The sequence below is a fragment of the Tinamus guttatus genome, unplaced genomic scaffold, assembly GCF_059628265.1.
Source record: "Tinamus guttatus ecotype Peru unplaced genomic scaffold, ASM5962826v1 Tinamus_guttatus_pri_ptg000014l, whole genome shotgun sequence".
In the NCBI taxonomy this organism is placed as follows: domain Eukaryota; kingdom Metazoa; phylum Chordata; class Aves; order Tinamiformes; family Tinamidae; genus Tinamus; species Tinamus guttatus.
In genome coordinates this window covers 376,881-404,584 of record NW_028288548.1, presented here as the reverse complement: position 1 = coordinate 404,584, position 27,704 = coordinate 376,881, and the positions used below count along the sequence as shown (strand labels likewise).

General features: G+C 42.7%; 1 protein-coding gene across 1 annotated transcript; it reads right to left on the bottom strand.

The window, feature by feature from the left end:
• Positions 1-61: 61 nt before the first annotated feature.
• On the bottom strand, positions 62-18,978 carry MATN1 (matrilin 1). The gene is made up of 8 exons (XM_010227376.2): positions 18,891-18,978; positions 15,397-15,743; positions 8,287-8,509; positions 5,642-5,767; positions 4,945-5,358; positions 3,497-3,649; positions 1,293-1,373; positions 62-143 (listed from the first exon to the last, which is right to left on the bottom strand). The coding sequence occupies exons 1-8, from the start codon at positions 18,976-18,978 to the stop codon at positions 94-96; spliced, it is 1,482 nt and encodes a 493-aa protein (XP_010225678.2). The 3' UTR covers positions 62-93.
• Positions 18,979-27,704: the final 8,726 nt, after the last annotated feature.

Here is a 27,704-nt window from a genome sequence, read left to right as displayed (position 1 = left end):
AGGCTGTGGCTGAGCTGCCCTTGGTATAGATGAAGGACTTCTGGTTTTGTTACATTACATAAGAAAGGAGGGAAATAAAAGACTTCGAGGATCTTAGATGATCTTGTTTTCCAGAGCTTCGATCCTTTTTGCCACAGCTTCCAGTGAGTAAGAGTTAAGGGGAAAAAATGATAGTGCACATTAGTGATTCATTGTTCAAGTCCTTCCCTAACTTACAGCACTGATAATGACGGGAGGTGCCCTACTGGGAGCAGGTAGAGGAGGAATGCTGTCATCATCATCTACTCTGGCATTTTCAGAATTGCTCAAGTTGATGGACTTTTATTTAAGGTAAAAAATGTTCACATATACACACACACTCTCATACACCTCTAAATTTACTATAAGGGGAAAAGTAAAAAAAATGTAGGAATGATTGGAGCATCTTTTAAGTGGTTGACAGAGAATTCTTGACCTTGAGCAGTATGGGTTGTGTGAAGAGTGGAGGAGAGACCTTTTCTTAGAGTTATACCATATCACAATTTTCTGCTCTTTTTGCTAATTGCTTTTCATGACGTGCCTAGGAGCTGCAACCCACTGGATGAGATCTACTGATTTACTCTGACCTTTTGCATAATATAAGACATCGATTTTACTCAATTTGAACTAAAGAGAAGAAAATATCCAGAGTAACTGGTATAGAAAATACAGCAATCTGTGCCTGAATTAACTTTTAAAAGGACATTTTCTCCTTATTCCCAGGAATGAAGACTCTGTCTAGCTATGGGTGAGAATTCCACCCATTGCACTGTAATGACTGACTGAGTCCACCGCATACAAGAACCAGTGGTTTCCTCTGCTCGCAGTCCAACGATAGCTACTCCTGCTCTCAGCCCTCATGTTCTGGCCTGGCTCACAGGACTCTGGAGTTTACAGATATAGCAACGTTATCCCACGAATGAACCATTCACACACTTGCACACTTTTGTCACACTGGCAGCAGTTAATCATCTCCTAAAAAATGACTGAGGCTTTGCTACATACAGCTCATATTCTCCCTTGGCTCCAGTGTTTCTCACCTGCTTCTTGTTCTGTGTACCAGATTGGTAGCTGTGCACTCTAAAGCAGGGATCCTTCCTATTAGACACCTATTCGTGATGCAAGTGTCTCATCTCCAGCTTCCTGACCACTTATCTAGTCTGTTTCCCTCATTGGTAGAGCTTCCTCAGAGGTAGACTTACCCTTTGGTTCCCCCCAAGAAAGCCCAGCTCAACCCATTCTATTCTGGACCAAGATAGCTCCCCAAAGGATATATTTCTGTTGCAGTGATTTTACGAGGTCTTCTACTTTTGTCTGGAACTTCACAATAGATTTACATTCACATGGATCCTCCTCTGTGGAACAGAATATCAAGATGAGTAAAGCCTCACACAAAAGGATTAAATCAAAATCACTGTGGCAACTGAAATAAGCAATTCTTATTTTCTTTAGAACAAGCATGAAGAAGTTGAAACTATCATTCTTCCTAACTACCTGACTGATTACTTCTGCCTTTAACCTCAGATGACAAGAGAGCATCACTTTTTTTTTCTTTTTTTTTTTTTGCTGTATAGGTCAAGGTCTGTCCAAAAATAGAATGGTTTCCTGTATTTCTAGTTTTCTGAAAGCCTACAGATCTCTACTGTTGATGGTCCCAAAATGTGAAACTGGTCAGATACAGTGTTCAAAACAATCTGTTTTCCAGTTCTCTTCTCAATAGTGTCGTCATGGTGGGTAATAGTCTTTGCTGCTCATAAGCAGGCACATGTCAGACTGTGAAAAAATAATTTGGAGGCACTGTTTGCCATCTGGGTGTCAAGGCTTGTTTGGTATTTGCTGCAATATTTCATTTCTTGAGTAGGCAGAGCAATATGCTTTCCTCAGTTTGGTAAACTATGACAGTGATTTAGATATGTTCTTAAAGAAAAAATAATTTATTCAAAAAAGTAGAAAAAAAGATAACTGGGATGACTGGGAAAAGAAAAGAGATATTTATAAAATGACAATGAATCAACTCAACAACCTGATAAAAGGAAGGAGGAAAAAAAAAGGACGGTTTAAATCACATTGCCAAGAGGACCCTTATCTGGAATGATTCAGGATATCTGTAGTAAAGCAAGAACCAAACTTGATTTTCTTATGAGACAAGCTTAGTCCCTAACTTTCCAAGTACTTTTTCTAAGATATGTTCAGGAGGAAAGACAGATGAGCTAGCAACTACTGACCCATTAATTTTATATAGGTATCTCTTGGACTTGGCAGAAGATAATACTAGAAATGGCAAAGAAAGGGAAAAAGGAGATTGATGTTTAGGTAGTATTATTTTGTCCTGTTAATGCTGAGTATCTCAATATCACCTGAGCACTCAAGCATTTGTGCATCTGGCATGACAGCAGTAGAGATCTTTGCATCTCATGGGACCATGGAGCTTTCAACAGCAGATCTGCATGTCCATGAGAAGGAGAGCTGAGCTTGGCAGAGTTCCCTTGGGAAACAAACCAGCCCAATCACAGCTGCAGGAAGGACGTCTAGCTGATAACTGGAAGCAAACATGTTTACTTAGCAGGAGGAGGGATCCAAAGGACTCCTAAAAACCCAGACTCAACAAGAGGGTGCCAGATTCCTGCTGAATCTGGCAGTGCAGCACTCAGAAGTGCTTCAAGGTATGCATGTGTTAAATAAAGCCTAAGTATTTGGCTTCATATAAAGTGGTCTGCTGGAGCAAGCAGATCCCTTGCAAAAGACCAGTGTATCTCATTGGAGACATTATTCTTCCTTCTAAATAAATTCCCCAAATTACATAGTACTTATTTTCTACTTTAGAGACCCAGTTTACTCACAGGTTAACATTATCCTTTAGCTTTTGTATTATTCTTTACCTCCTCTTACCATGTCTATATCCTACTTAGTCCCCTCTCGACCTTTGCTTTTTGAGGCTATCCCAAGCTGAGGCAATTTAGAATTCATATTGCTCAGATTTAAACACCTAAACACCTAAGGGCCATGTGGAATATACCAGATGCCTGCTTTAATTTGCAGTCTGTCACCTCTGTGGTGCCTGTATGACTGTAGAAGCAGCCAGTGGCATACTAGTTTCAACTCAGACACCTTATTTTGGCTTGATCTTCAAGTTAAGTCAGATATATGCACCCTTGGATTATCTTCTCAGAACATTTTTTTTCATTCCTCATACACCTTTAGTCATGCTCAGTACCTGTTCGAGTTTGAATTATTTACTGAAAGGGAAAGAAAAAAAGAAAGTAGAGAAGAATGGAGAGAAAAAGAAGCAGAGGAAGTAGTGAGAGGGAGAGATGAATGAGATTTGGGGGTGTCTGCAATTTCGGCTACTGCCAAAAGTTGGGTATCCCATGATCCTTTCAAGTACTCTGCAAACTCAATACAGTGAGAACGAAGAGCTTTATATAATGTCTAAACACTGTGACTATATTTTCTCCTCCCCCCAGGACCCCACTCTCACCAATGCAGATTTTCATTTGCAGCTTCTTCCCGATCTTGCTGATAGTTCTGAAGTCCGCCGTGTAGAAGTAGTGCTCAGCCACAGGTTCTGAAGCTATTTCCCTGAGCTCATCCTCCACTGCATTGCCAACTCCCACAGCAAACATCCTAAAGCCTGCAAGCAGTGAGAGCCTGTTAGACCGAGAGCCATTGACCCTCTTGTTGCTACAGCAGCAGACCCTGCTCAACCTGTAGGTCCTTGCTGACTAGGAACCACACAATGTTTTCAGTTACCAATGTAGGAGCATTGCTTGGTCAAGCTGGGTGTTGGGAACTCCTCTTCTTGCAAACTTGATTATTGTGCTTGGAAGTTCCTTGGCTGCCAGGCCTTCTGGAATAGGGCTATTAAAATTTCCAGAATTCTGAATACACATCCCAAGAATAGACCATCTAAGTTAGGAATGTGTTACCATTACAGAATCCCAGGTGAAAACTGTAGTGTGATATATATGTGACTATTTTTAACAGAGTGATTGCAGGACATAGGGAACTTGTTCAGCAGAAGGTCAGCAAAGTGGCAGATCTCAAGGTATGTAGATTCAATATGTTTAAATATATAAATATACCAAAATATCTCCATATATCAATATATTTCCATCCAGTGCAGCTTTCTTGCTCAGCTTATCACATTTTGTGTTGGTCATTTTTTGTAGAATATCACTGACCAGGAGTTGTATATATTCAGGTTGCAGGCAGAGAGACCAGGTCAGAGATATGTCAATTTGAGCTTCCTGGATGGGTACAAGGTGATTTAGAAGAGGCATAATCCTTGTGCAAGTATCAATGAGCAAGTGTGCCTGGACTTCAGACAGAGAGTCCATAGATATTCCCATAATCTGTGATTCTGTTTTTATTGTTATTATTTCCTCTTTTTCTTTCCTACGCCTTACGGCTGTTACAGACAAGCTGTACTTGGCCCTGTGATTCCAGCTGTTCTCTGAGGGGCTCTCTGCAAATTGTCTTTGCCTTGCCATGAGTCCTGCTGATGCTGGAATGACTTTCATTACCAACATCAGACATATCCTTGGCTTTCCTCTAAGTTTCCTGCGCATTTGGGGTGAAGTGTGCATGCTGAACCATTATGCATCCCTTTACAAATGTGTAAAACTTCATCTTGATCAGCAAAGAAACACCCAGTGGACTTAGATCAAAGACAGAGGTGAAGCTGTGGGAGTGAAAACCACCTGTTGGCAAACCAAACTTTGTCTAAATGCCCAGCCACAAATGCTGCATGTTCTGTAAAAGCATGCAGGAATATTAAGACAATGTCTGGATAAATTCACTCTGTAGCAACCTGCATCTATCTTAGATAAGAGAGATCTTCTGGGAATTAGTTCATACCTAGATAGGTAATAGATGCAATGTCTGGTCCAAGGGAAAAACAAGCCACTGAGAATTGAGGAGACCTACCTAGATCTTTGGCTTTCTTAGCAGCATCAGTGATGTAATCTTGTGACCGTCCATCAGTGAAGACTATGCCCACCTTGGGAACCCCAGGCCTAGCTCCATTGATAATGGAGAAGGAATTGTCAACGAGATACTTCAGAGCCTGGCCTGTCATTGTTCCTTTCTCCATGTAGGCCATTTTCTTGACTGCAGCTTTGATGTCCTTCTTGTTCTTATACTGCCCAAGAGGGAACTCCTGCCTGACAGAACTGGAATACTGAACCAGGCCGACTTGGGCCTGTTTGTCTGACACATCGAGTGATTCCACAATTTGGTTGATGAACTTCTTCACAAGCTCAAAGTTTTCAGGCCGTACACTCTTGGAGCCATCAATCAGGAAAACAAGGTCCAGAGCAGATCCTGACCCACCACTGCAGGCTGAAGGGCAAGAAAAGGACAAAAGAAGATAGCAACTACCTGACTTTAATTAATTATGCAGAAGAGCATAACTCTAGTGGCATTTTATTGCTAATAAAATAGCAAAAAATCAGCACCAGTTCACACTCATTTATTCTCACTTTTTCAAAAAGAAATCTTGCTAAGTATACTGTTTCATCTTCAGACTTTTCTGAACAGAATATGTCCACCATGTCTCAGTGGCTCCCAGTCCTACAACTGCAGAACACAGCTCAGCTCAGCACGACTGAAAATCATTACATACCGCTGCAGGTCTTCCCATCGCTGTTCAATGTGAAACCCTCTTTGCAAGCACACTTGTATGAACCTGGGATGCTTGTACAGATCTGCTCACAGTCATGATCTCCAGTGGCACACAGATCAGACACCACTATAAGAGAAGGTGTAGATTCAAGTCAGAGATCATGCTAAGGCTTCTCAACCCAGAGGCTACAGAGATACAGGACCAAAGCTCTCATTCTATACACTAGAGCAGAGTAATATCTAAATCTACAGCAGGACAATGCAGCAGGAAGTCATTATATTGAGATGGTAACCAAGATGCAAGAAGCAAGGAGAAATTTTCACAAATCTCCTGACTCAGGCACTTCCAGGACTCAAAGTAGTCTATGTGCTGAAAACCCACCTCAAAACGCAAACCTCAACTCTCTCCTGGGCATATCACACTATACTTCACCCTCCAAAACTGCAGAATGAGAATTGGCTTCCAAACTACCACCTATGTTGGCCAATACCCATTTTTTTTTCAGCTGTGTAGGGCAATTATGATTAATGATTTCAGTCCCATGTGCAGCTGCCATTCTCAGGTGGAATTCATGTCCAAGCAAACTTGGAATTCACTTCAGTTGCCCTTGCAAGTAGGTATTTCAAATTCACTCTCTGCTAATATTTGTTCCTGCTGATCTTAACCTGTATTTTACTCCTGAGATGCTAAGCAAACAGAAGCTGAATTGCAGCAATTTGAGCCAGTGGCGTTCAGTGACTGACAGTGTTGTCAGAGCTATAGCAATGATCATGGAAAGCAAACTCAAAAATAAACAGATTTGGTTGGAGCAAATTCATTTACAAACACTGGAGAAATTGTGCAGAAAGCTGAGCATTTCTGGGCCTAAAGAAACAATGAGAAGTGGTGATAAGTCTTTCAAAGTTAAGAGGATTCTGTTCATTATTTCAACTGTGCTGTCCTCATACATTCTTTTTCCTTCCTTTGGCCTTTCCAACACACAGCTCTGCATGCTCTTATGCCAACATGAGAAGGTATTTCCAGCATGTATATGGCACTTATCATTAGTGATATTACTAACCTAGAAAATGACTGTTAAACTGGGCTCTCAGGTTGTATTATGCAGAATACTTAAATCTTACATGCTTAAACAAAGCTTGATTGTGAAGGGTCTCCTCCTTCTTCCTGTGAGTTTTTAAGCATTATGGGATGCAGTTTGGACAATGCTGCACCATTCTCCCTGCTTGGCAGTAGTCACAAATTTTTGCTTCACAATAGCAGGTGGTGTTTGGGTTTATCTCCGACCGAGTACGGTTTTGTGCAGCTGCTTGCATAGCACAATAACAGCCCACTTGGCAGTTAATACAGTGCTGTTCTCTGCTAGCTGTATTAATCCTTAGCTCAGTGCTTCCCTTGGATGTACCTCTGAAGGCTTTTACCAAGGGGAGAACTTTGTTCTCACATTTGAAAAACAAGACACAGAAAGGAGGAGGTAATTTTCCTCTCTCTCTCTCTCTCTCTCTCTGAATGTCACTAATGCCAGAACTTCAAAACATGTATCAGGCCTCTCCATGTCTGGCTGACTCCTGACTCCAGGGCAGCCAAAATAAAATGCTCACTAATATTCATAGCTATTTTGTCATTACTCCCCTTAGTATGTAGCACTTGATCTGCTCTTTCGTGAACTTCTAGTGGAGTGACACCTAATTAAAATATGACTAATTTTCGAGTCAACAGTTCCCTCATTTCTACAGTGAAGGAAATTTTCCTTGTTGCAAAACTGCTCACTCCCAGTATTTTCAGGCTGAAAGTTGAATCATGAAATTTTACACCTCTTGGTCTCAAAGAGTTTTGCAGGTCCATCTGTGCATGTGCGTGCATGTGTTTACAGTGCCTCGCCATAGGCATCACACTTTTTAAAAGGTGTTGGCACACATCTGTGTTTTGGCAGGATGGATGTGTGAAGCCCCCAGGCCTTTCTTTCTGACATATAAAATGGATATTTATAGACCATCTCTTACAGTCTTGTGGGCATATTTGAAAGCAGTGCAGCTTTCTCACTCCATTCACTGGCTCATGCTGGAGTGAATATATTTTTGCAGAATAATCAGGCACTTTTTATATATTCTGCATAATGGCATTAGATACAGTTTCAACCAGGAGAGTTCCGTGCCTCAAAGAATATGCAAGAAAAACAGCACAGTTAAGCACAGAGGCTTCAGCCTCTAGGAGGGAAGTGAAACCTGCCCATGCTTAGCTGGGAATTCAGGTGACAGTGCTGGTGGGGGAAATTACTAGCCAGATGCTAAAAAGTGCCCGCATGGGTTAAAGCATAAGGATCATGAATTTATTTATTTAAAGGGCATGTAATCCTTTTTTTCTTCTATGCCTCAGGAAGTACATGGGTCATGTTTACAAATTCCTCTGTGCAAATGAAGTCTGCAGACTTCTTTAAGTGAAAAATGAAATTCCCATGCATCTCTTGAAAGGTACCTTCAGAGAACATCCATCTTCTATACTATTTGCTATTCCTGTGGATCCAAGTCTTTGGAACAAGGGATTGGAAGGATAAAGGCTTGTTACATATAAAATTTCCATGTGGAAAACCTTTTGGCAGCCTCTTGTATCTCTTGGCTAGGAACTCAGGGGTTGTAGGAAGGACTTACCACAGAAAGCTTCTTGAAACTTGTGAGTTAACTTCTCTATGACACTATAGCTCTCCACATAGTCCACATGATCATCCAGGGGCTCGCTAGCAATTCGCCGCAGGATGTGCATGTCCACCCGGCCAACGCCGATGGCAAAGATCTCAATGCCGGCTGCTCTGGCCCGTGCTGGCACCTCCTGCACGCTGTCCTGGGGACGTCCATCAGTCACAACAATAGCTACCTACATAGAGAATGCCAGAGACAAGGTATATGCTTGAACTGATTTTAACAGGAAGAACGTTTAATATTTTAACACATTTAACTTGCAGAACATCTTGGGTTACTGAATAAGGTTTTACATTTTTGAAAGCAAAGCAAAAGAAAATGTATCCCCTCATCCCCTTCTTCCTTTTCATCCTCAAGTCTCAGAAGGTGCTCTTTCTATCTGGTGTTTTCTTTCAGAGTTGGAAAGGTTAAATTGCCACGTACCTGACTGTTTTAAATGATGAACATTAGGTGCGTCTCACCCCTGAGCAAACCAATGTAAAGATTCCATTCTTCGTATACAAACTAATGCTCAAGTCAAACTTCTTTACTCCTGTAGATCCCTAGCTGACACTAAGGACAACTCTGATTAAACTCCGATTTGGCTCAGTATGGAAATTTCATAGTATCTTTGCCCATTTAAGAATCTCACAGAAGCTGAAAAAATAATGTGTTTAAAGCTTACACTCTATTTTAGAGATGTAGAAACTGAGGTAGAAAGTAGGGAAGTGCTTTGTGCATATATATCCATACTAACATCAGCATCAAAATGACAGCTGATTTCACTGGGATCTGGATTTCTCTCTGGATTAGGTGGAGCCCTGAACAAGCAGCAGTAATCCAGGAATCCTGGTGCTCTTGCTAGGTTGTCTATTTTCCCCTTTATTCGTCTTCTTCTGAGAGATATTTTCTCAAACCATCATTTTTGTTCTTGTGCAGTTCATCTGCTCCTGCCATTTTTTCCTCCCTTTGTTGTGACTATAGTCACAATAGTCACTATTGACTACTGTGACTATTGTGATGCTCTGCACCTCTGTGTAGATAAAAGTCATAAAGACCTACCAGTTGCTCAGTTAGGATAATGTGATAGCTGTTCTGTATCCTTGGGAGGGAGAAAAGTTGCCTCCAGTAAGATCAGAAGTGGAGTTCCCAGCCCCACTCCCAAGGGGCTTCAGCCATGATTGGTCACATGGTTTCTTCTCCCTCTGCCCACTATGGTTCAGCAGAGATGCTTGAGTGTTATACTCATTTGCCCTGGAGCTTTTGCAGTACTTATGTATTCTGCTGCCTCATTCAGAGCTTCCCATCTACACAAAAGATGGATGAATCTGGAAATAGAGCTTTCAATTGGATGAAGGTCTGTAAGTTCAGACTTTTATCTACATTTCCTAAGGGCCACAAAATCAAAAATTTCTGAAGGCACCAGAATTCTGTAACTGGCTGCTTTGGGGTAGAGAGGAATTTTTTCTCCTTGTTCCTGACCAAAATAAGGAAATGAGACAAGAAAGAGATTCATCTGTGACAGATGTCAGTGCATATTGAAAGTAGGGGGATGAACATGACATCCCTCAGGGCCTCAAGGCCTGACTTTGGGGTTGCTGCTGGACCTGCAGCCAGGCTGGGGCCGGGAGCCAGCCATGCAATCATGCCTTTTGCCAGGAGAGAGAGCCCTTGACTCAGCTGTGCATCAGCAGCAAACCAACTCCCGCATCCACACAGCAGCCTCCGAGACAGGGGCTGCCAATTAGAGCTTATCAAAAACCAACCTGTCACGAAACAAGATATATTATCAAGTAGCTTTTGCAAGGAACACTACCCTATGAGCAGGTTCCTGTCAGTAGCTATGTATCTCTCTAGGAGTATTTGTCACACGACAGAGGTGTTGTACGTTCTCCTGGCATTTTCTTTGTCTGAATAAATAAGCCATGCTCTCAGTTTAAACAGTTCCTTTTGCTCTTTACATTAGAGATCCATCTTTGGGTAGACTCAGGCCATGTCCCATATTTGGCCCCAGGAGATCTCTGGTAGAAGCATCTACATATGGATCTAATAGGGATGACCTTCATAATGGGTCTGTGTGAAAATCTACTATAGAATAATAGAATCATAGAATGCTTAAGGTTGGAAGGGACCTCTAGAGATCATCTAGTCCAACCCCCCTGCACACGCAGGGTCACCTAGAGCACGTGGCACAGGACTGCATCCAAGCAGGGTTGAAGATCTCCAGAGAAGGAGACTCCACAACCTCTCTAGGCAGCCTGTTCCAGTGCTCTGTCACCCTCACTGTTAAGAAATTTTTCCTTAAGTTCCTGTGGAACTTTTGGTGCTTCAGTTTGTGGCCATTACCTCTAGTTCTGTCGGTGGCCACCACTGAAGAGAGACCAGCACCATCCTCCTCACTGCCTCCCTTGAGGTACTTATAGACACTGCTCAGGTCCCCTCTCAGCCTTCTCTTCTCCAGGCTGAACAGGCCAAGCTCCCTCAGCCTCTCCTTATTGGGCAGATGGTCCAGGCCGCTGATCATCCTTGTGGCCCTGCGCTGGACTCTCTCCAGCAGCTCCACATCCCTCTTATACTGTGGACCCCAGAACTGGACACAATTCTCCAGATGCGGCCTCACCAGGGCTGAGTAGAGGGGCAGGATCCTCTCCCTCGACCTGCTGGAGACGCTCTTCTTAATGCACCCGAGGATTCCATTGGCCTTCTTGGCCACAAGAGCACACTGCTGCCTCATGGTCAACTTGTCATCCACCATGACACCCAGGTCTTTCTCCACAGAGCTGCTCTCCAGAAGGTCAGTCCCCAGCCTGTACTGGTGTCTGGGGTTATTGCTTTCTGAACTGCTGTTGGAAGTTGGAGAGAACAGGCCTAGAGTTCCATTAGGCATCATGAGTCAGTCAGTGAGCCCAAGGGAGTTGGGCATCAGCCCAAGTGTTCCAGTCAGCCAGGAAACTGGGCCTTGCCAAGGCCCAGTTACTTGCAAAAAGAATTTAATAACTAGAACAAGTATAAGGAGATCTTTTCCTAGTATATACATTTGGAGCTATCAGGAGAATCTGGTTTTCCCAGGATTTTCTTTTTAAACTTTACCCTGTCTACCAGCCTGATTTATAACATGAGAAAATACATCATTTTGTTTCAAACCTCCTGCCAAATTATTTGCAGTCACAGGATCTCAGTAACTCTGCACTGTGATTTATTCTCATTTGAAATATTGAGTGTGCTAGTGTGTGGTACATGAAACATGGAGCCTTGTTCGGTAAAGAGCAGAAGGCAAGACGGGGGGAAGAAAGTAACAGCTACCCCATCCTAGAGAGGCTGACACATGGCCCTGCAGCAGAGAGAGGGTTTGTGCTTAGCAGGTTGTGACCGGAGAAGAATTAAGAAGTGTTCTCATCTGCTTTCTCAAAAGGACAGGTCTTCCAACTTCACCTTAAGGAAATTCAGCAACTCAGAAATTTCTGCTTTTCAACATCAAAACCTTTGCTTATTTTAGCCACTACTTTTCTAACTTGCTGAAGCCAGAGTCTCCCTCTTGTCTTGTATCTGTCATATAGAACCCCCCTGTATTCTCAGGGCACAATTTGTTCTTGGCTAAGTAAGACACCAGAGTATTCACAGGCTTCCCTAGATATTCATATTTCAGAAACTATCATGCGTAGGCAATCCCACAGCTAATGAGGTAGCCATGTCTCATTATACAGTGAATTACTTGAATGTTGTAGTGATACTGGAAGGGGAATTGAGCAGGAAGTTGAATAAGCCCTTGATTTTCTCAGCAAGTTGACTATATGTTTGTAGTCCACCTAAAGAAAGATAAAAGAAATTGGAGACCCTGCATTTTTAATAGACATATAAACAGACTTTACTTTGAATTCCTGCAGAAACAAATAGTATTTTTCCCTGTCCTGGGATGAGATTTGCTGTTTGAAGCACAGCAAGACCAAATAATCTTGTGATGCTCTAATCAGCATCAACATGGTTTAAATTCATAGTGCAGATTTTCACAAAGGTCTTGCTGGATTTTTACTGCATGAGGGAGCAAGGGCTATGCCCAGTGTTTCTGGAAGCTTCACCTCCCTGAATTACTAGGTGGGCCATTCTTCCTTCCAGGAAGATGGTGAGGAATATCCTGAGCATCATGACAATCACAGAAGGGAAAGGGTTTGCTGGACATCAAAGCATGGTGAAAAAAGTAATAAACAAGGAAACAAACAACAACAACAACAACAACAACAACAAAAACATAAGCACAGAATCAAGGAATGAAAATGGTCTCCTTGACCAGATCCAAAGCAGAAGGAAAGAGGTGAAAGCTTGTAATGATTTCATTTTCTTCCTTTATAGTGCCCAAGATCAATAATGAAGATCACCATTGCTCTCTTTCGAGATGTCCAGGACATTAAAGTTTCAGGGAACCAAAGCAATTCTTTAGCCATGTTATTTTAGTGAGCTGCTATTTTTTTTCCCCTAGAAATGTAAACTAAAGTCTTGGCTAATTTAATAACAGAACAAATACATTGGCACAGCAGCTCTTATGCCTTCTGAGATGAAAGGAAACTCTAAGGAATGCAAGAGCTTTTTGGGTGAGTTGTTTGGCAGCCCAGCAGAGAAGCAGCCAAGAGCGGAAAAAAAGTGCACAAGGAAAGGGGTTACTTAAATGGTGTGAAAGACATTAGGTAAGTAAAGATTCAGGTATTCTCATAGACAGTCCAGTAAAAAACGTCTCTTCAGTTTATAGCAATGGTCAACACCACGTGCAAGATGTCAGACTGTGTTAAGAAACACACAGATGCTAATACTGAAAATGTTATAACAGTTTTATATAAACCAGGACTGTGTCCTCATAGAATCATTAAGGTTGGAAGGGTCCTCATCATGACACAGACCTAGTCACCTCTTCTTGAAGTATACATTGTGGACTTAGATAAAGAAAGGAGAAGATACATGAAAATGGTGAAATGTCTAAAGGGCACGAATGGATTCATGGATTGGTAGTGGTCCCAGAAGAAAATGGATCTAAAAAGCTTCTGTTTTTTTATTCATTTAGAAAAATAAATAGTAAGAAAAAGGCTAAATGCAACAGCAGGTACTTTCCTACAATATAACTGGAAGTCAGACCCCTCCTTTGAAACTCTTCATAATCCTGGTACCATTCTGGGTTCAATGATTAGCCATAGGTTTCCTATTTCTTGATTTCCTGCACCTACTAGATAAGGATAACTCATAGGTTTGAGGACTCTGTGGAGCTGTATGAGGGTTATCCTCCATGTAGGACCAGTCACCTGGAGGGGACTGGAAATGCTTTTCCAGCAATTAGCTCCTCACGTAGAATATGGCAGATACATGAAATAGTCAGGGCTCCTTTGCTGTTCTTTTGCTGGCCCAGTGCTCATACTGAAAATCTTAAAGGAACACAACAGCTGCAGCCACTTCCGTGCTCCTGGATCTTTTTCTTTCGAAAGAATTTCTGAGCCAGCTAGAGTAGAATGGATGGAGCCTGGGAAAGAGCTCAATTCCAGTGACATTTTTCTGCCTTAAATTAACATCCTGAGATTTTCTTCACTATGAATCCATGCTCATCAAGTGCACCCATGTCCATCTATAAAGGTGTTCAAAAGCATCAATTTGAAATTTGATGATGTGAAGTCATTACCTGGCAAGAGCTGACAATTTCCAAGGAAAGGAGCAGCACCGACCCTTCTAGATTGCTACCGCATTTACTGTTGCACATTGGACAGTTGCTGACAGCAGTGTAGGAGGCAAGACAAGCCCAAGCAGATGTCCCTCCTACTTGGAGCTTATCCCACTCTGTACACTTAAGCAAGACACCTTGACCTAGAGGTACTGAGCAATCATGGAGAAAATTGAGAGAATTGCTCAATTTTGGAGTTGGCAGATCTTTACTAGTGCCTATTTTTCACCTTTCAGTAATATTTATAACTTGACCTCCTTGGGCATCTTCTTTCAATACTTGGCTCTTCAAAAATCTGCTTTCCCTGTTGCATTACTAGCAGCAGATGGAAATGGAAAGTGACTTGTTCCAAAAATGTTGTAATCAGGCAAAAGCTTCCAGACTTCCTCACTCCAGCAACTGTTTTTTTTTTTTTTTTTTTTTTTTTTGTCTATCTGGTTGAAAGCTCTAAACACCTGCATGTAACCTTTGCTTATTTTTCTGGTCCTGTCCCAAAGCAGAGAGACAGTGGAGCTGGCATGGGGCACAAGGTTCTAAGAGGTGCATTCATGTTTACCTAATACACTTATTGTCAAGAATACGCAAATCTACCTACTCAGAGGGGAGATTTCCTGATGACTGGTCTGGTTACGCTCGGGGCCAAAATGAGAGTTTGAGGCATCTGGGAAAAAATTGTTAAACTGAGATTTTGGGACAGGGAATCTGGTCCAGAAGCCATGACAGCCATTGGAATCGGGTGTAGGATTAAACTGTTTTTATATTACACCTTAAATGCCAAATAATCATCAAAGTCTGTGTAGCTAAAGACAATATCCACAACAGAAAACATAGCTATTAATTAGCCTCTGAAAAAATTGAAAGACTTATGAAGGACACTGAAACAGCACTTTGCTTTATATGTACATGTTAAAGGATTCTTCACAGTGGAAACTGTCAGAAGTTTGCCTCATTTTTCACTGAAATCAGCACTTTACCGCTGTATGTTGTCACAGGCACATTGGAAGCAGGGCATCACGTCCCAAAAGGCATGCACTGTAAGGACTCCAGATGCAGGAAAGCTGGTGAAGCTAGATTAATTTTACCCATACAACTCTTATCCACCTTTTTTACCTTGTGAGTTCTTGGGGGGTATTTTTAAATTCCAAAGAAAATTCGAGCTTTTGCTTTCAAAGAGAGTTGGGAGTCTTTTCACTTTTGACAGTTAACCTCCATTTGTTCCCACACAATCAAAGCATTTAACATCTCACTGAGCATATGTCAGTATTAACTTGAGCACAGAATCACCTTTGTCTCTTTTCTAATTTTTTTTCCCAACCATTCAACGGTGAACCACAGAAAGAAGTATCTTCAAGTCTTTCCCATGCAGTAATGAAACATAATTTGCTTACCTTATTAATGTTGGGAGACCTCACCCTGGCCCCTTCTGAGTCACTAAAAGCGCGGTTAATGGCAAACTGGATAGCCAGGCCAGTCATGGTCCCAGTGGAGAGCGGCTCTATCCTCTGGACGGCTTGCAAGAGGCCAGCTTTGGTTTGGTAGGTCTTGAGGGAGAACTCGTTCTTTATGGCACTGGCATAATTGATGACACCCACCCGGGTGGAATTGGGGCCCACGTCTAGTCCCTCAATCACCCGGGACATGAACACTTTGACTTTCTCAAACTCATGTGGGCGCACACTGCGAGAGCTGTCAATGACGAACACCAAATCAGTGGGCTTGGTTCTGCACAGGGTGCCTGGAAAGGATAAAGATGGAGAAGAAAGATAAAGGAAAATGAAGAGCAAAATATCCTGGAGTAAAAATGGACTTAGGGTTTCAAGCAGTTGGCTGAGGCTAGAGGACCCACGAGCTCAAATCCTTTCTCCCTCTGTCTTACAGAGACCCAGAGAGACCGCTCTAACGTTGCTAGATGTTCTTTTCCTTTCACAGAAAAGTGTCTGTAAGAAAAACATAGCTATTCATGTATAGCTTGTGCTTACAAAGCAACGAGCTGATGAGATACCAGCTTTGCACTTGCGGAAGCAGGTTCCCCACTTGTAACCCCAGGCTATTGCTAATGTCTACATGAAACTTAATTCACTTATGGCAGCACAGAAAGAGGAATAAAGCTTTGAACTGGAGCTTATATATGCCATTCTGTATCAAACAAAATCTAAAATGAAATGATAATTTTGGATGTGTAAAAGCAAGCCACATGGATACTAATTAACAAGATTGTGTCTTTGCATGACCAGAAGCAGGCATGAAATTTAACCATTTGGATTCAATCATGAATCAAATTTCACAGATTTACCTAACAGAATATAACCTGATCTCCCATTTTTTAGCCAGTGACACTAGTAATGAAACACTGTAATACGGCAAAGACCAACACTGTTTTAGTTCTGTGACCTGCTGAGAGAGAATACAATAGAGAGATGCAGGACCCTACAATTCCTAATTAATATGTACAACTCCTGTCATACTAAGATATGAATATTCACTGTAGAAATAAATGGCATAAACAGAAAACATTAGCGATGAAAGAAACTGGCTTTTTTTTTTTTCTCATTTTCATGAAGTTTTCCATCCTAATTTCCAACTGAGGCAAAACATAAAAAAGAGTGATATTTTAAATGATTTTTTAAATGAATTGTCCCATTTTCCTCACCGGATCTATTGCATTCTGTTCTTTTATTTTTTACTTTTCTATCATTTAACCTGTCTCTGTGGGGGTATCAAGTGCTCTGTTAGTATTTGACTTCCACATGGAGGAACGATATAGGTTATATCATAAAGGAAATTTCTGCAGACAGATTTTTAAATGTGCACTTTTTGGCCAACAAAGCTGTTCCAAATTGTGACATAAATATTATAGCTGGTCCTCAGTGTGAAATCTAAAGGAGCTTTCAGTCTTTCAGGCACACAAAAATAAATACGCTGTGATATATCCATAAAGAATATAATCAGGTTAGTTTCCAGAGAGACGGTAATGTTGAATCTGTTTCTGGCTTCCAGACAAGGTTTCTCTAAATGATGCTCTGTGTAGAAGGGAAGCAGGCGGTAGTTACAGTGTCAGGTGCTCGAGTTTCCACTGAAATGCAGTATAACCTTTTCCCAGAGGGGTAACTTTCACTTTGCCACCATAATTCATTGCAATGGAAGGAAAACACTCAGCTGACAGTCCATCTTATACAAGTTTGCAAACTCTTTTAGCAAGGGTTAGTTATACCCATTTTACAGGTGGGAAATGAAGATATAGAGAAAGACTGAGCATCTTGCAATCAGTTCCTTCAAATGAAAGCACAGATTCCACTTTACTACTGTAGCTAATGAATGAAATTTGTTTTTAGTGAAAAATCAAGGAGGAAAAGTTAGAATGTTCCCCTAGGAATAGCTGGATCCAATAGAAATGCTGAAGTGTGCTTTCTTTTTTTCATAAAAGCTCTGTGATTTTGCCCTAAGTAACATTTTAAATGTCTTTTCATAAGACTACAATATATTTAAGGGAAATGAAGAGGAAAAAAAAAAGATATAAGATGGGATTTGGGATTTCCATCTGTCTAGTCATAGCCACTGTGCACACCTGAGGGCCTACAGGTGGCCCTCGGTTATCTCTGCTGGTGACATTCAAGCACGCTTGCTCTGAGTGACACCTTGATGCAGCATAGTCTCTTTCAAAGTTGAATTAAACCTCAGTAAAACTGTCCTCTATTTTCAATAGTGTCCACACTGGAAGTTATTCAGGAATAACTGAATTTCAGGCACTGCTTTAATATTCAAACAAACAAAAAACCTTAGAGCACTATTGCTAAACTAATTAAAAGACCAGAAGACCTGCCTAGTAATTCAGAACTAAAAGATGTGCTAGAAACTGCAACTGCTTGCATTAGAGCTGGGCTGGATGAACAGTCCATTTGGTTTCTTTATTCAGTGGTATCTCATGCTTAGTTCTGCTGCAAATATATCTCTCTTCAAAAATACCGAGGAGAAACTAGTCAGTATATCAGGAAAGTCCCCTTCATAAGCTGCAGTTAATGCTGCAGCCACCATCACACCTGGCTTTTACAAGTGTCATGATCTACCCAGAAATATACATTATTAATTGTAGTAAGATCTTTCAAACATCTTTAAAGCTTGCTGTGGCCACCTCCTGCTGCAGTGAGTTTCTCAGGTTGGCTAGAGCCCATAGCAGCATCCTGCCCATGGCAAAGGACAGACCCTTTCTAAGCTCTTTCTAAGGAGGTGCTCAAGCTCTCCTCTTTTGTGTCCATGACTTGCTGACACTAATTACAAATTGGGACTTACAGACCCTGAAATCAAACCGCTCAATCTCAAAGCAGGCAGCTCGTTTCCTGTCTCGCTACTTTACATCTACCTTGAAAAGACAAACAGAGCTGATTTTGCTCAAGAACGGGTTAAGTAAAACCTAGGTAAGGCCCAGCCCCAGGAACCTGGCCCAGACTTTCCTACTCAGTGAGGTTAACCAGAGCTCGGGATGTCCGGCCAACTCCCTTCTGGAGCACTTGGCAAAACTAGCCCTCCGCAGCTGCAAAGAGGAAGAGAAGAGGTTTCTGAAGTCATGGGAGAGGTCCTCTCCTGCGTGGACCTCCTCCAGCCAAAACCTGTGGGCTGTGGGCTAGGGCAGACCTGGTGCCACCTTCAGTTGCTCTGTGTCCATACAGGGCTCTCAGTATTACTCTAAAGCAACGAAATAGGCAGGAGCAAAGAGACCTCCAGGTTTTCCTGCCTTGGAAAAATACTTGAGTAAACGTCCTTGCTTTCCTGGCAGATGTTGGGTGTATCTTTCTCATTTGCTTCTTCATCTTCCCTCCCAGCCTTACTCAGGCTGGAATGTACAGAGCAGACCCACATACTCCCCCGTGCTGAGCTCTCCACTTACCTTGTGTCCGCGGAGGTGCCCCATAGACCCCATAGCTCTGAAGGAGAAGCAGCAAAGAGAGAAGAAAGCCAGAGAAAATCCTGTCCATGGTTGCGAAGGAGCCGGAGGCTGGATGCAGAGTAGCAAGTGGGAGCCTTGGCCCTCAGGTATTAACCTGCCCTTCCTCGGGGAGGCATGAGGCCAGCCCCTGACACGTGTGGAGCGCCTGGGGGGGCACCGAGGGGCCAGCAGGGACGCCCTGGATGAAATCTTTCCTGCAGGTGAGGAGGGGGGCGGATGGTTATTGACAGGGAGGGACACGCAGCCCTGCCGGCCCCCGGCTCTGCCACAATGGCCTCATTGCTGCGCAAAGGGCATGGGGAGCTATAAAGAGACCAGCAAGGGCCTGGTATGCGGGGAATCTGGGACCACAACAGTGGGACCAGTGATGCCAGCCTGGAGGAACTGGGCTTGGCCTGTCAATCACCGGCTCCCATCTGCATATCCCGGGCTTGGCCCCAGCAAGGAAATGGTCCGCAGAGGTGCCAGCCTTGCATTCTTCCTGTGGCAAAACCTGGCCAGGGGGAGGTGGCGGGACGGGGACAGGGCTGGAGTCGCACAAATTGACACGTCGGGACGTGGGGGCCTTCACTTCTCTGGCTTAGCTTGTGGGCAACTTGCTTGGCGCAGAGGGAGGCAAGAGGAAGAGCGGTGAGGCACCAACAAGCAAACAGGAGACAGGAGAAAATTTCTTCTTGAGGGAAACAGTTGCTTCTCTGTGAGCCCCTGGCCCCATTGCGGGAGAGCAGGGAGAGGGAAAGAAAGAGGGAGGGGGCGACTGAGAAAGAGCTCAGCCACCTAAACCAGATAAATAGACAAGAAATGGAGGAAAAGACAGCTGACTTGTAAGTTGGATTTATTTTTTGCAGCGGTGTACTCAGGTCTGTGCACACGAGGGACAGGCAGCTCCTGCCACAGAAAGCTAGTAATCTAAACCAACAAATAAGAGCAATGCTGCCGCAAGCGAACAGAAAACCAATGTCTTCTTTATATAGAGGAGCAGCAGGGAGATTTTGGTACGGTGGTAATATGGATTTAATGAGGCTTTCATCACGAAGCAGTGCATCTATTATTTCGTTGTTTTTCCTTGTTTCTATTAATTTTTTTTGTATAACTACTGTAAAGCTACACTGTTGATGGTTGATTAAAGCCTCCCCCGGGACCAATTAGTCTTTGCTTACCTCTCTAGCCATGCAACCTTGGAGCGCTCCCCCATTTCATCTGCACCGTGCTGCTGCATTTCCATGGCAAACTACCTTTAATTCAAAGGCCACTTCCTCTTTCCTTCCTCTGAGTCACACTCTGCTCCAAAAGAGCTTCAATGGGGACTGAAAGCTCCTGTAGAGGAAGGCTCTTTGATTAGGGGAAAACAGGACCGGTCTTTAGTAAAGTTGTCAGGCTCTTTGTAACACTTTTGACATGAAACATGTTAATTAAGCTGTTAAAAGATGGATATGTTCCCGTGCAAAATCATCATGGATTTATCCCACAACTGTCCTGTCTCTTCCCAGGTATGCACAGACACTATCACAAAGCCTCCACCGACTCTAGAGCTAGCTGGGAATTTTTAATGAGGAGAAAATGTTTGCCTGGAATTTTGTTTTTCTCCCATTTTACCTTTCTATCACTGAGGCTCAGACCCACCTTCCCTTTTCCCAACTTGATAGCATCTTAATTCATTTACTTCTTCCTTCAGGGACTTGGGAATAAAAAGGGCTACTGTGCAGGACGGGAAAATTGCAGAATCAGGACAGAAAACACAGGCAGACATTTGTAGGTGCATATGCAAGCACAGAGAGCCCTATATAAAAGCTCTATGTATATGTGTGTGTACCTGTGAAAGTATGCATAGATGTACATACATATGCACACACATGTATATATACATGAACACATGCTTGTGCACATGTATGTTCAACATTTATGTAGACAATTATACGGACACATAACTCTCTTCCATGCATGCTTTTCATGAACATGTTTGCATATATGTGAATTTAAATGATTGTAAATATGAGTAAGTGCTATATACAGATATCTGTCTGTTTAAATATGCACAGGTACATATGCTCTCCTCATATGTAGCACAGACACACAAATACATTTACAATTATTAAGGAACAAAGTGAAATAAAAGCATAAAATCCTGGAGATTTTGCCTCCAGCTCTGTCTGCAATGGGGTTTCTCCTGTTACTTTGTGATGCATACAAGGACCTATTGGTGCAGACAGTACTTGCTTGCCATGAATAGGGATCATTCAGAGCCCTCTGTAAATGAAGTCTCTATGGCTGTTCTTGCTGAGGAAAATATAAAGTTTCTCTGTGTCATTTTACTGCTAATTAGCAAAGAAAGATAAATACATTTCAGGTGAATATTTTCGCTAGCAGAGGTTGGGGCACACAAGCAATATTAAAGCTTTGAAAATAAGGTGAGAGGCAAAGGTGTGCTGGATACTATAGGCCTGCATTTATACTTCTGTAAAAGTGTGTTTATTTTTAAAATATGAAACATAATTTTTCCCCAGGCCTCAGAAAATGAAAACAGTGATTCAATATTTCAAGAGGAAAATACACATTTACGGCTCTTCCCAAGCCCACTTGCAACATAAACAGACAAACCATTAATGGCTCATGCTGTCCCCAGAGTGGCCCTGCCATTCTGCAGAGCCACTGTTGTGGGTCCCCATGTCCCCAAGCAAGGAAGAGCTGTCTCTCCCTCTAACACATCAACACATGTCCCTTTACTAAAGAACTGCTTGTTTTAAATACCAGATCCATTCATTCCTCCTGTTGCTGGAGGTTCAGTAGAAGATCCCATCTAGTTCCCACTGAAGTCAAATGCTTCAGACTGATGGATGTGGGTTTTCTAGCCTGGGTTTGTGCCCTGGCTTGTGTCTCTCAGACTTCGACTCTGACCTGTTCTCAGCAGGGAGATGGCAAATACCTCTTTTTTTTTTTTTTTTTTCCCCCCCCAGGAAGTGAGGTCTGCTTTCACAAAGTGCCTGGTTCACTCCACTGGAGCACTCCTTCAGCCATCCAGCACCGGTGGTGGCAGAGGAACTGGAATTGTCCGTGGAGCAGAGCCATCCTGGGTTTGCTGGGATGGGACCACCGTTGCTGGTGTCTGTCATTGTCCAGTGTGGAGACTACAAGCTGGGCTGCAGTGAGCTCGGCTGCCCCCTCCAGATGTCACAGCGTGGATGAAGCGTTTAATGAAATAGCAGCTTGAGGCTCATCATCAGAGTGCTTAAACTGCTGGGATGCTCCAGCTGGAAAATTGCCATAGAAGTGCTTTGCCAGGCTGGAAAGCCTTTGTGCTTCCATAACCACTGACACAACCTAACTACAGCCATGGTTTTTGCTTGAGTTAAAGCAAATGTCTTTTCAGAGGTGGCTGGATTTGAGAAGATTCCAGCCTCGACTGCCCTCCTCAGCATGACTGACCAGAGAAGTTAGTGTCAACCTCTGCATCCTGATGACTGTGAGGTATTCCTTGGGTAATGCATGATGCCCTAGACTGATGTGAATGTATTCATGGTTTGTTTGCCATGCCAAGTTCTCCTTCTGATCCCGTCTTGTTTTTCTAACTACCTTCTGATTCTGAAAACCCAGGCTGTTAATGCAGGAGTCATCGTACCTGCCTGCTGGATGCCGTCATCATTTGCAGTGACAAATTTTCTAGCCTTGGGATGTGTGGGAAAGAATAAGAACAAGTTTAAGAACAAAATGCTAAAGGAAGGGCTAGAAAGGCACTAGAAAGGACAGTAATCAGCTGGGAAAAGTGGCGGCTTTCTCATTAGACATTTTTGACAGCAAGCAAGTGGGATGGCATGTGATGTGACAGCAAGCCCCAAAATGACATTTTAATGTCATTTAAAGTGGAAAAGTGCCATTTAAAGTGGAAATGTTTTGGTTTTATTTGGCATTTTAGCCTTCCAATTTGTTCTGTTCAGGTATTATTTTAAAACAGTGTTTTAGTTTTACATTTACGTATGTCCAATAAACATACTATTATTACATTAACATCTTGGTATAAATTTCACAGTACAACAAACCAAGACAATAAAATCAAAATGAGTAAGTCAATAAGGCATTTCCACATAGATGAAGCAGAACAACGGGCTGATCTATGGGAGAAAGGAAATCAGATTTCTGGTTCTCCAGACATTGCCAAACTTTCACTACAGTTCAGAGAGAAGGCATTCAAAATACTGGATTTTTCTTAAAAGGCAAAAAAGAAAAAAAAATCCAAAACAGTGAATCATTTTCTGGCCAGTTATTGTCAATAACAGATTGCAATCAGGCTTTGCAGTGGGCAGGTTACAGGTCCCTGGTCATATGCAAGGTCTGTTATTGAGGTGTGTGACTATTGGCCATGCAACTCAACAACTACACATCATCTCCCGAGCTGCAGGATTCATCACCCCTAGTGATACAACCAGAAACCTGGGAGGCCCCACATTAAAGCACGAAAAACCTCCCACCTATGTCTACTTCAACAGCAAGAGCCTGTCACTCACACTTTGCACACCGACATATCTCTATAAATGATATAGACTTGGCAGAAATCTTATTGCTGTTATCAGTGCATTTTTTTTAGTCTAAAATATCAAACAGAAGACACCCACAAACAAGATCTTACTGCTAACATTCTACTGCTAAAAGCTCCCTTAAAATTTCAAGAACTGGCCCATCAGACCTAAGCTGAACATGTTTCTAGTCCTGGACTGTAGATACATCCTAGGAGGAATCTGGAGCTGTGGCTAAGTTGTGCTCTTTGGCCAGGGAAACAGCAGGGAAAGGACAAGGCTTGGAAAGGGACAAGCAGCCAAATGCTGAGTAATGTACTGTTGATTTTTATTTCATTTTAAGTTAACCTATTAGTTGTAGGAAACATAGTTTTATTGCCCTCCAGCCACCAGAAAACTCAGAGGTTTGGTAAAATACTCAGCAATTTTTTTGCCTTCTGGCAGGTTTCCTCAATGTTCTCATGTGAGCATTTCTGAGCTGGATTCACAGCTACCATTTTTCAAATACTCAGACAAATTGTGATGTAAACTGTCATTTAGTACAAGCTCCAATTCTCATGTTTTATTCCCCCGATGTTTCTATTTCACTGCTTGTTACTAGGAGGAAAGGAGTCCCTCTCAGCCCGAATCTTTATCAGCAAGGATATTTACTGAAGCATCACTTTATTGCAGAAGCGCTATTTACAGCACTGGGATCAGCATAAGGCAAAACAAATGATGTAAAGGGTGAAAGACGGTGGAGAAATGAAATGCTTTAACACAAACCTTTTGACAAGCTGAGATCAAAAGAACTACTGTTTATCCTTTAAGCTGAAAATGGCTGGCAAATATCCTTGTCCTCTTATGCTGTAAATAGTAAATGCTGTTTATGGCTAGTCGATATTTATGTATTTTATAGGTCACATTTATTTCAGAGGGATCTTTTTTTTTCTTTGTCATATAAACCTCCTGGGTGCTATACCTGGCTCTCCTGCTGACGACCTGCAAAACTTTGGTTTATTCATGCTCTTTGTCCATGCCTTGACTTCTCCATCCACATAGTGACACAAGCAACGCTGGCCTGGCTCAGAAGTCCCTAAGCTTCCCTCTGTCTTATCGAACAGTATCAGAGAGAGTCACTCTTCAGCACAGCTATGGAAAGATCTCACCAACCCTCCCAATAATGGGGTTTACAGGATAGCAGGATGGTTATATTTGCACTTGCTTTAATGAAACAGCGATTATCATTTGTTTGTAGGTGCCATTCAGGTCAGGAAGAATCAAGGCAGCAAGAACACCGAGAAGGGCAGCACTGTCCACCATTGGTGAAGGACTATCTGCAGTGAGGAACTCCTGGATAAACACCACATGTCCACCACCCAGGATTCCCTCAGCTGCTCCAGTGAGCCAGCCAGCAAACGGGCTTACGTCAGTTTGAGGAGATGCCAGGGAATGCTGCCAAGTTGCTGCCTTTGCCCTCTTCAAGATCTATTTATACTCTCTTTTGGGCATCAGAATGTCCTTGGGGTAAAGGAAACTTTTTCATCACAGTGGACACCATGACTTGATCTACCTAGTTTTGAGCACCACCTTCTCCATTGCATTATATGCTATTTTTTGTCAGGTTGCTAGGAGCATCATGATGTTCTTGAACACCATTTCTAAGTTCTGTAGAAGTCAGCATCAGAAAAATGTTTCCATTCCTCCCTGAGCTTTACAGATGCACTAATTACTGCTTGCTTTGGCAGTGTTTACCCTCAGAAATGATTTGTAGACTCAGAACTTCTACTGAGAACTTCTACTGTTTCCAAACAGATGATATTGAAGATTATCTTGCAAAATTGTGTGTCCTGGTTTGCTGGAGCAGTCCACGCTCATTACCTTCACCAAAATACAAAATCAGGGAATCCAGCTAAGTCTTGGGGCATTACTAGATTTCTACCTCCATGAGATACATCTGCTTTTAAACTGTCTGCTTCCTTCTGTTGAGATAATGTAGCTGTGTCCTATCTATGCTGAGATCATCAGCTCAAAACATGATCTGCATCAAAGAATTCCTGGTCATTTTTTCTTGTGAGCTGGAAACAACAGTGAGTATGGATCAACGCTAAACATGTCTGTGTGAACTGGTTCCCTAGTGGAGAAATTCACATTCGTAAATCAGTTTAGAGAAGGAAAAAGTATAACAGTAACATGTTAAAAAGAGTCCTTTTATCAATCTGAAAACCAGCATTGATAGCATCACTGTCTGGCTTATTACCAGGCTTGTGACAGCTCATATTTGGTTTGTGTTGGCTAGATCATCTAACATTTCAGAAAACCAAAACCATTTCCCGTCTAGGACTCAGCCCCTGACCTGGCTGGAAACTTACAATAAATCTAAATAAATCTATACATTTTATCTGTTTTTTTTTTTTTTTTTTTTTTTTTTTTGAGCCAAGCTTTCATGAGGAACTATTTTGAGCCCTGGAGCCTACAGAGTTCCTATCCTATCCTATCCTATCCTATCATAGAATGCTTAGGGTTGGAAGGGACCTCTAGAGATCATCTAGTCCAACCCCCCTGCATACGCAGGGACACCTAGAGCACGTGGCACAGGACTGCATCCAAGCGGGTTTTGAAGATCTCCAGAGAAAGAGACTCTACAACCTCTCTGGGCAGCCTGTTCCAGTGCTCTGTCACCCTCACTGTTAAGAAATTTTTCCTTAAGTTCCTATGGAATTTTTGATGTTTCAGTTTCCGGCCATTTCCTATCAGTGGCTGCCACTGAAAAGAGACCATCCCCGTCCTCTGCACTCCCTCCCTTGAGGTATTTATATACACTGATTATATCCCCTCTCAGCCTTCTCTTCTCCAGGCTGAACAGGCCCAGCTCCCTCAGCCTCTCCTCATAGGGCAGATGTTCCAGGCCCCTGATCATCCTTGTGACCCTGCGCTGGACTCTCTCCAGCAGCTCCACATCCCTCTTGTACTGTGGAGCCCAGAACTGGACACAGTACTCCAGATGCAGCCTCACCAGGGCTGAGTAGAGGGGCAGGATCACCTCCCTCGACCTGCTAGAGATGCTCTTCTTAATGCAGCCCAGGATTCCATTGGCCTTCTTGGCCACGAGGGCACACTGCTGCCTCATGGTCAACTTATCATCCACCATGACACCCAGGTCTTTCTCTGCAGAGCTGCTCTCCACAAGGTCGGTCCCCAGCCTGTACTGGTGTCTGGGGTTATTCCTCCCCAGGTGCAGGACCTTGCACTTGGCCTTGTTGAATTGCATGAGGTTTTTCACCGCCCAGTTGTCCAGTCTGTCCAGGTCCCTCTGGATGGCAGCACAGCCCTCTGGGGTATCGGCTACTCCTCCCAGTTTCGTGTCATCAGCAAACTTGCTGAGGGAGCACTCTGTGCCTTCATCCAGGTCATTGATGAATAAATTGAACAGGACTGGACCAAGGACTGACCCCTGGGGACCAAGGACTGACCCCTGGACTATGCTAAGAGTTGCTAAGACCCGCAACACATCAGTTTCATTTAGAAGATCAGGTGTGCTACCAAAAGGCTTGAATCCTTGTAGCCATTGCAACAAAACCATCTCTGTGAGAGATATGTTGAACGTATTTATGCTGAAGCGTAACAGCTTTAGCTGTATTATCAAAGTCAATTCAATCAAAAGAGTTAGGGAATGTTTAACCCTGCTGCAGTAACTAAATAGTCAAGAACATTATTAATGGGAATTTAATGAGAGTCAGAATTGGAACTATTTAAAGACATAGAAAATAATTTTAAATGCAATTTAGTTGCATTATACAGAGGTACTCTCCCTATAGCTTAGAAACCCAAAGCGAATTGCCAGAGATCTTTGGATGACCTGCTTACTGACTCCCTGTCAATCCTGGCTGGAGCAGGGTAGTCTAGCCACCTTCACCTGGCTAGAGGTGAAGATGTCCCAGGGCTGTGGTCATCACACCCCATCTCAGCACCTACAAATTCCAGGGAGGAGTCTTGATGAAGGGACTGTGATCTAAAGTCCTTCCCTAAACTAACAAGCAAAGCAGGTTTGTCCCATGCAGCTTTGTCCCTCAGAGAGAATCCACATATGGCTTTGAAAGCTACAATCAAGGGGAGCAAGTAGCAGATGCTTACTGGTTCTGCAATTACCAGATTTAGTATCAGGAAGGTCAGGTTTTCTGCTTGTTTGTTCCCTTGCTTGGAGAACTGTTGAGGGTTTTGTTCTTTTTCAAGTGATTTGAACTATTTTAGGACACACAAGATTTTG

Excerpts from the sequence above, each read along its gene's own strand:
- MATN1 (XM_010227376.2), bottom strand. The coding sequence starts at position 18,978 with ATGGACAGGATTTTCTCTGGCTTTCTTCTCTCTTTGCTGCTTCTCCTT. Across the intron at positions 1,374-3,496 it reads GCAAATGAAAATCTGCATTG|AGGAGGATCCATGTGAATGT; the intron begins GTGAGAGTGGGG and ends TCTGTTCCACAG. Across the intron at positions 144-1,292 it reads AAAATCACTGCAACAGAAAT|TGGAAGCTGTGGCAAAAAGG; the intron begins ATATCCTTTGGG and ends ACTCTTACTCAC.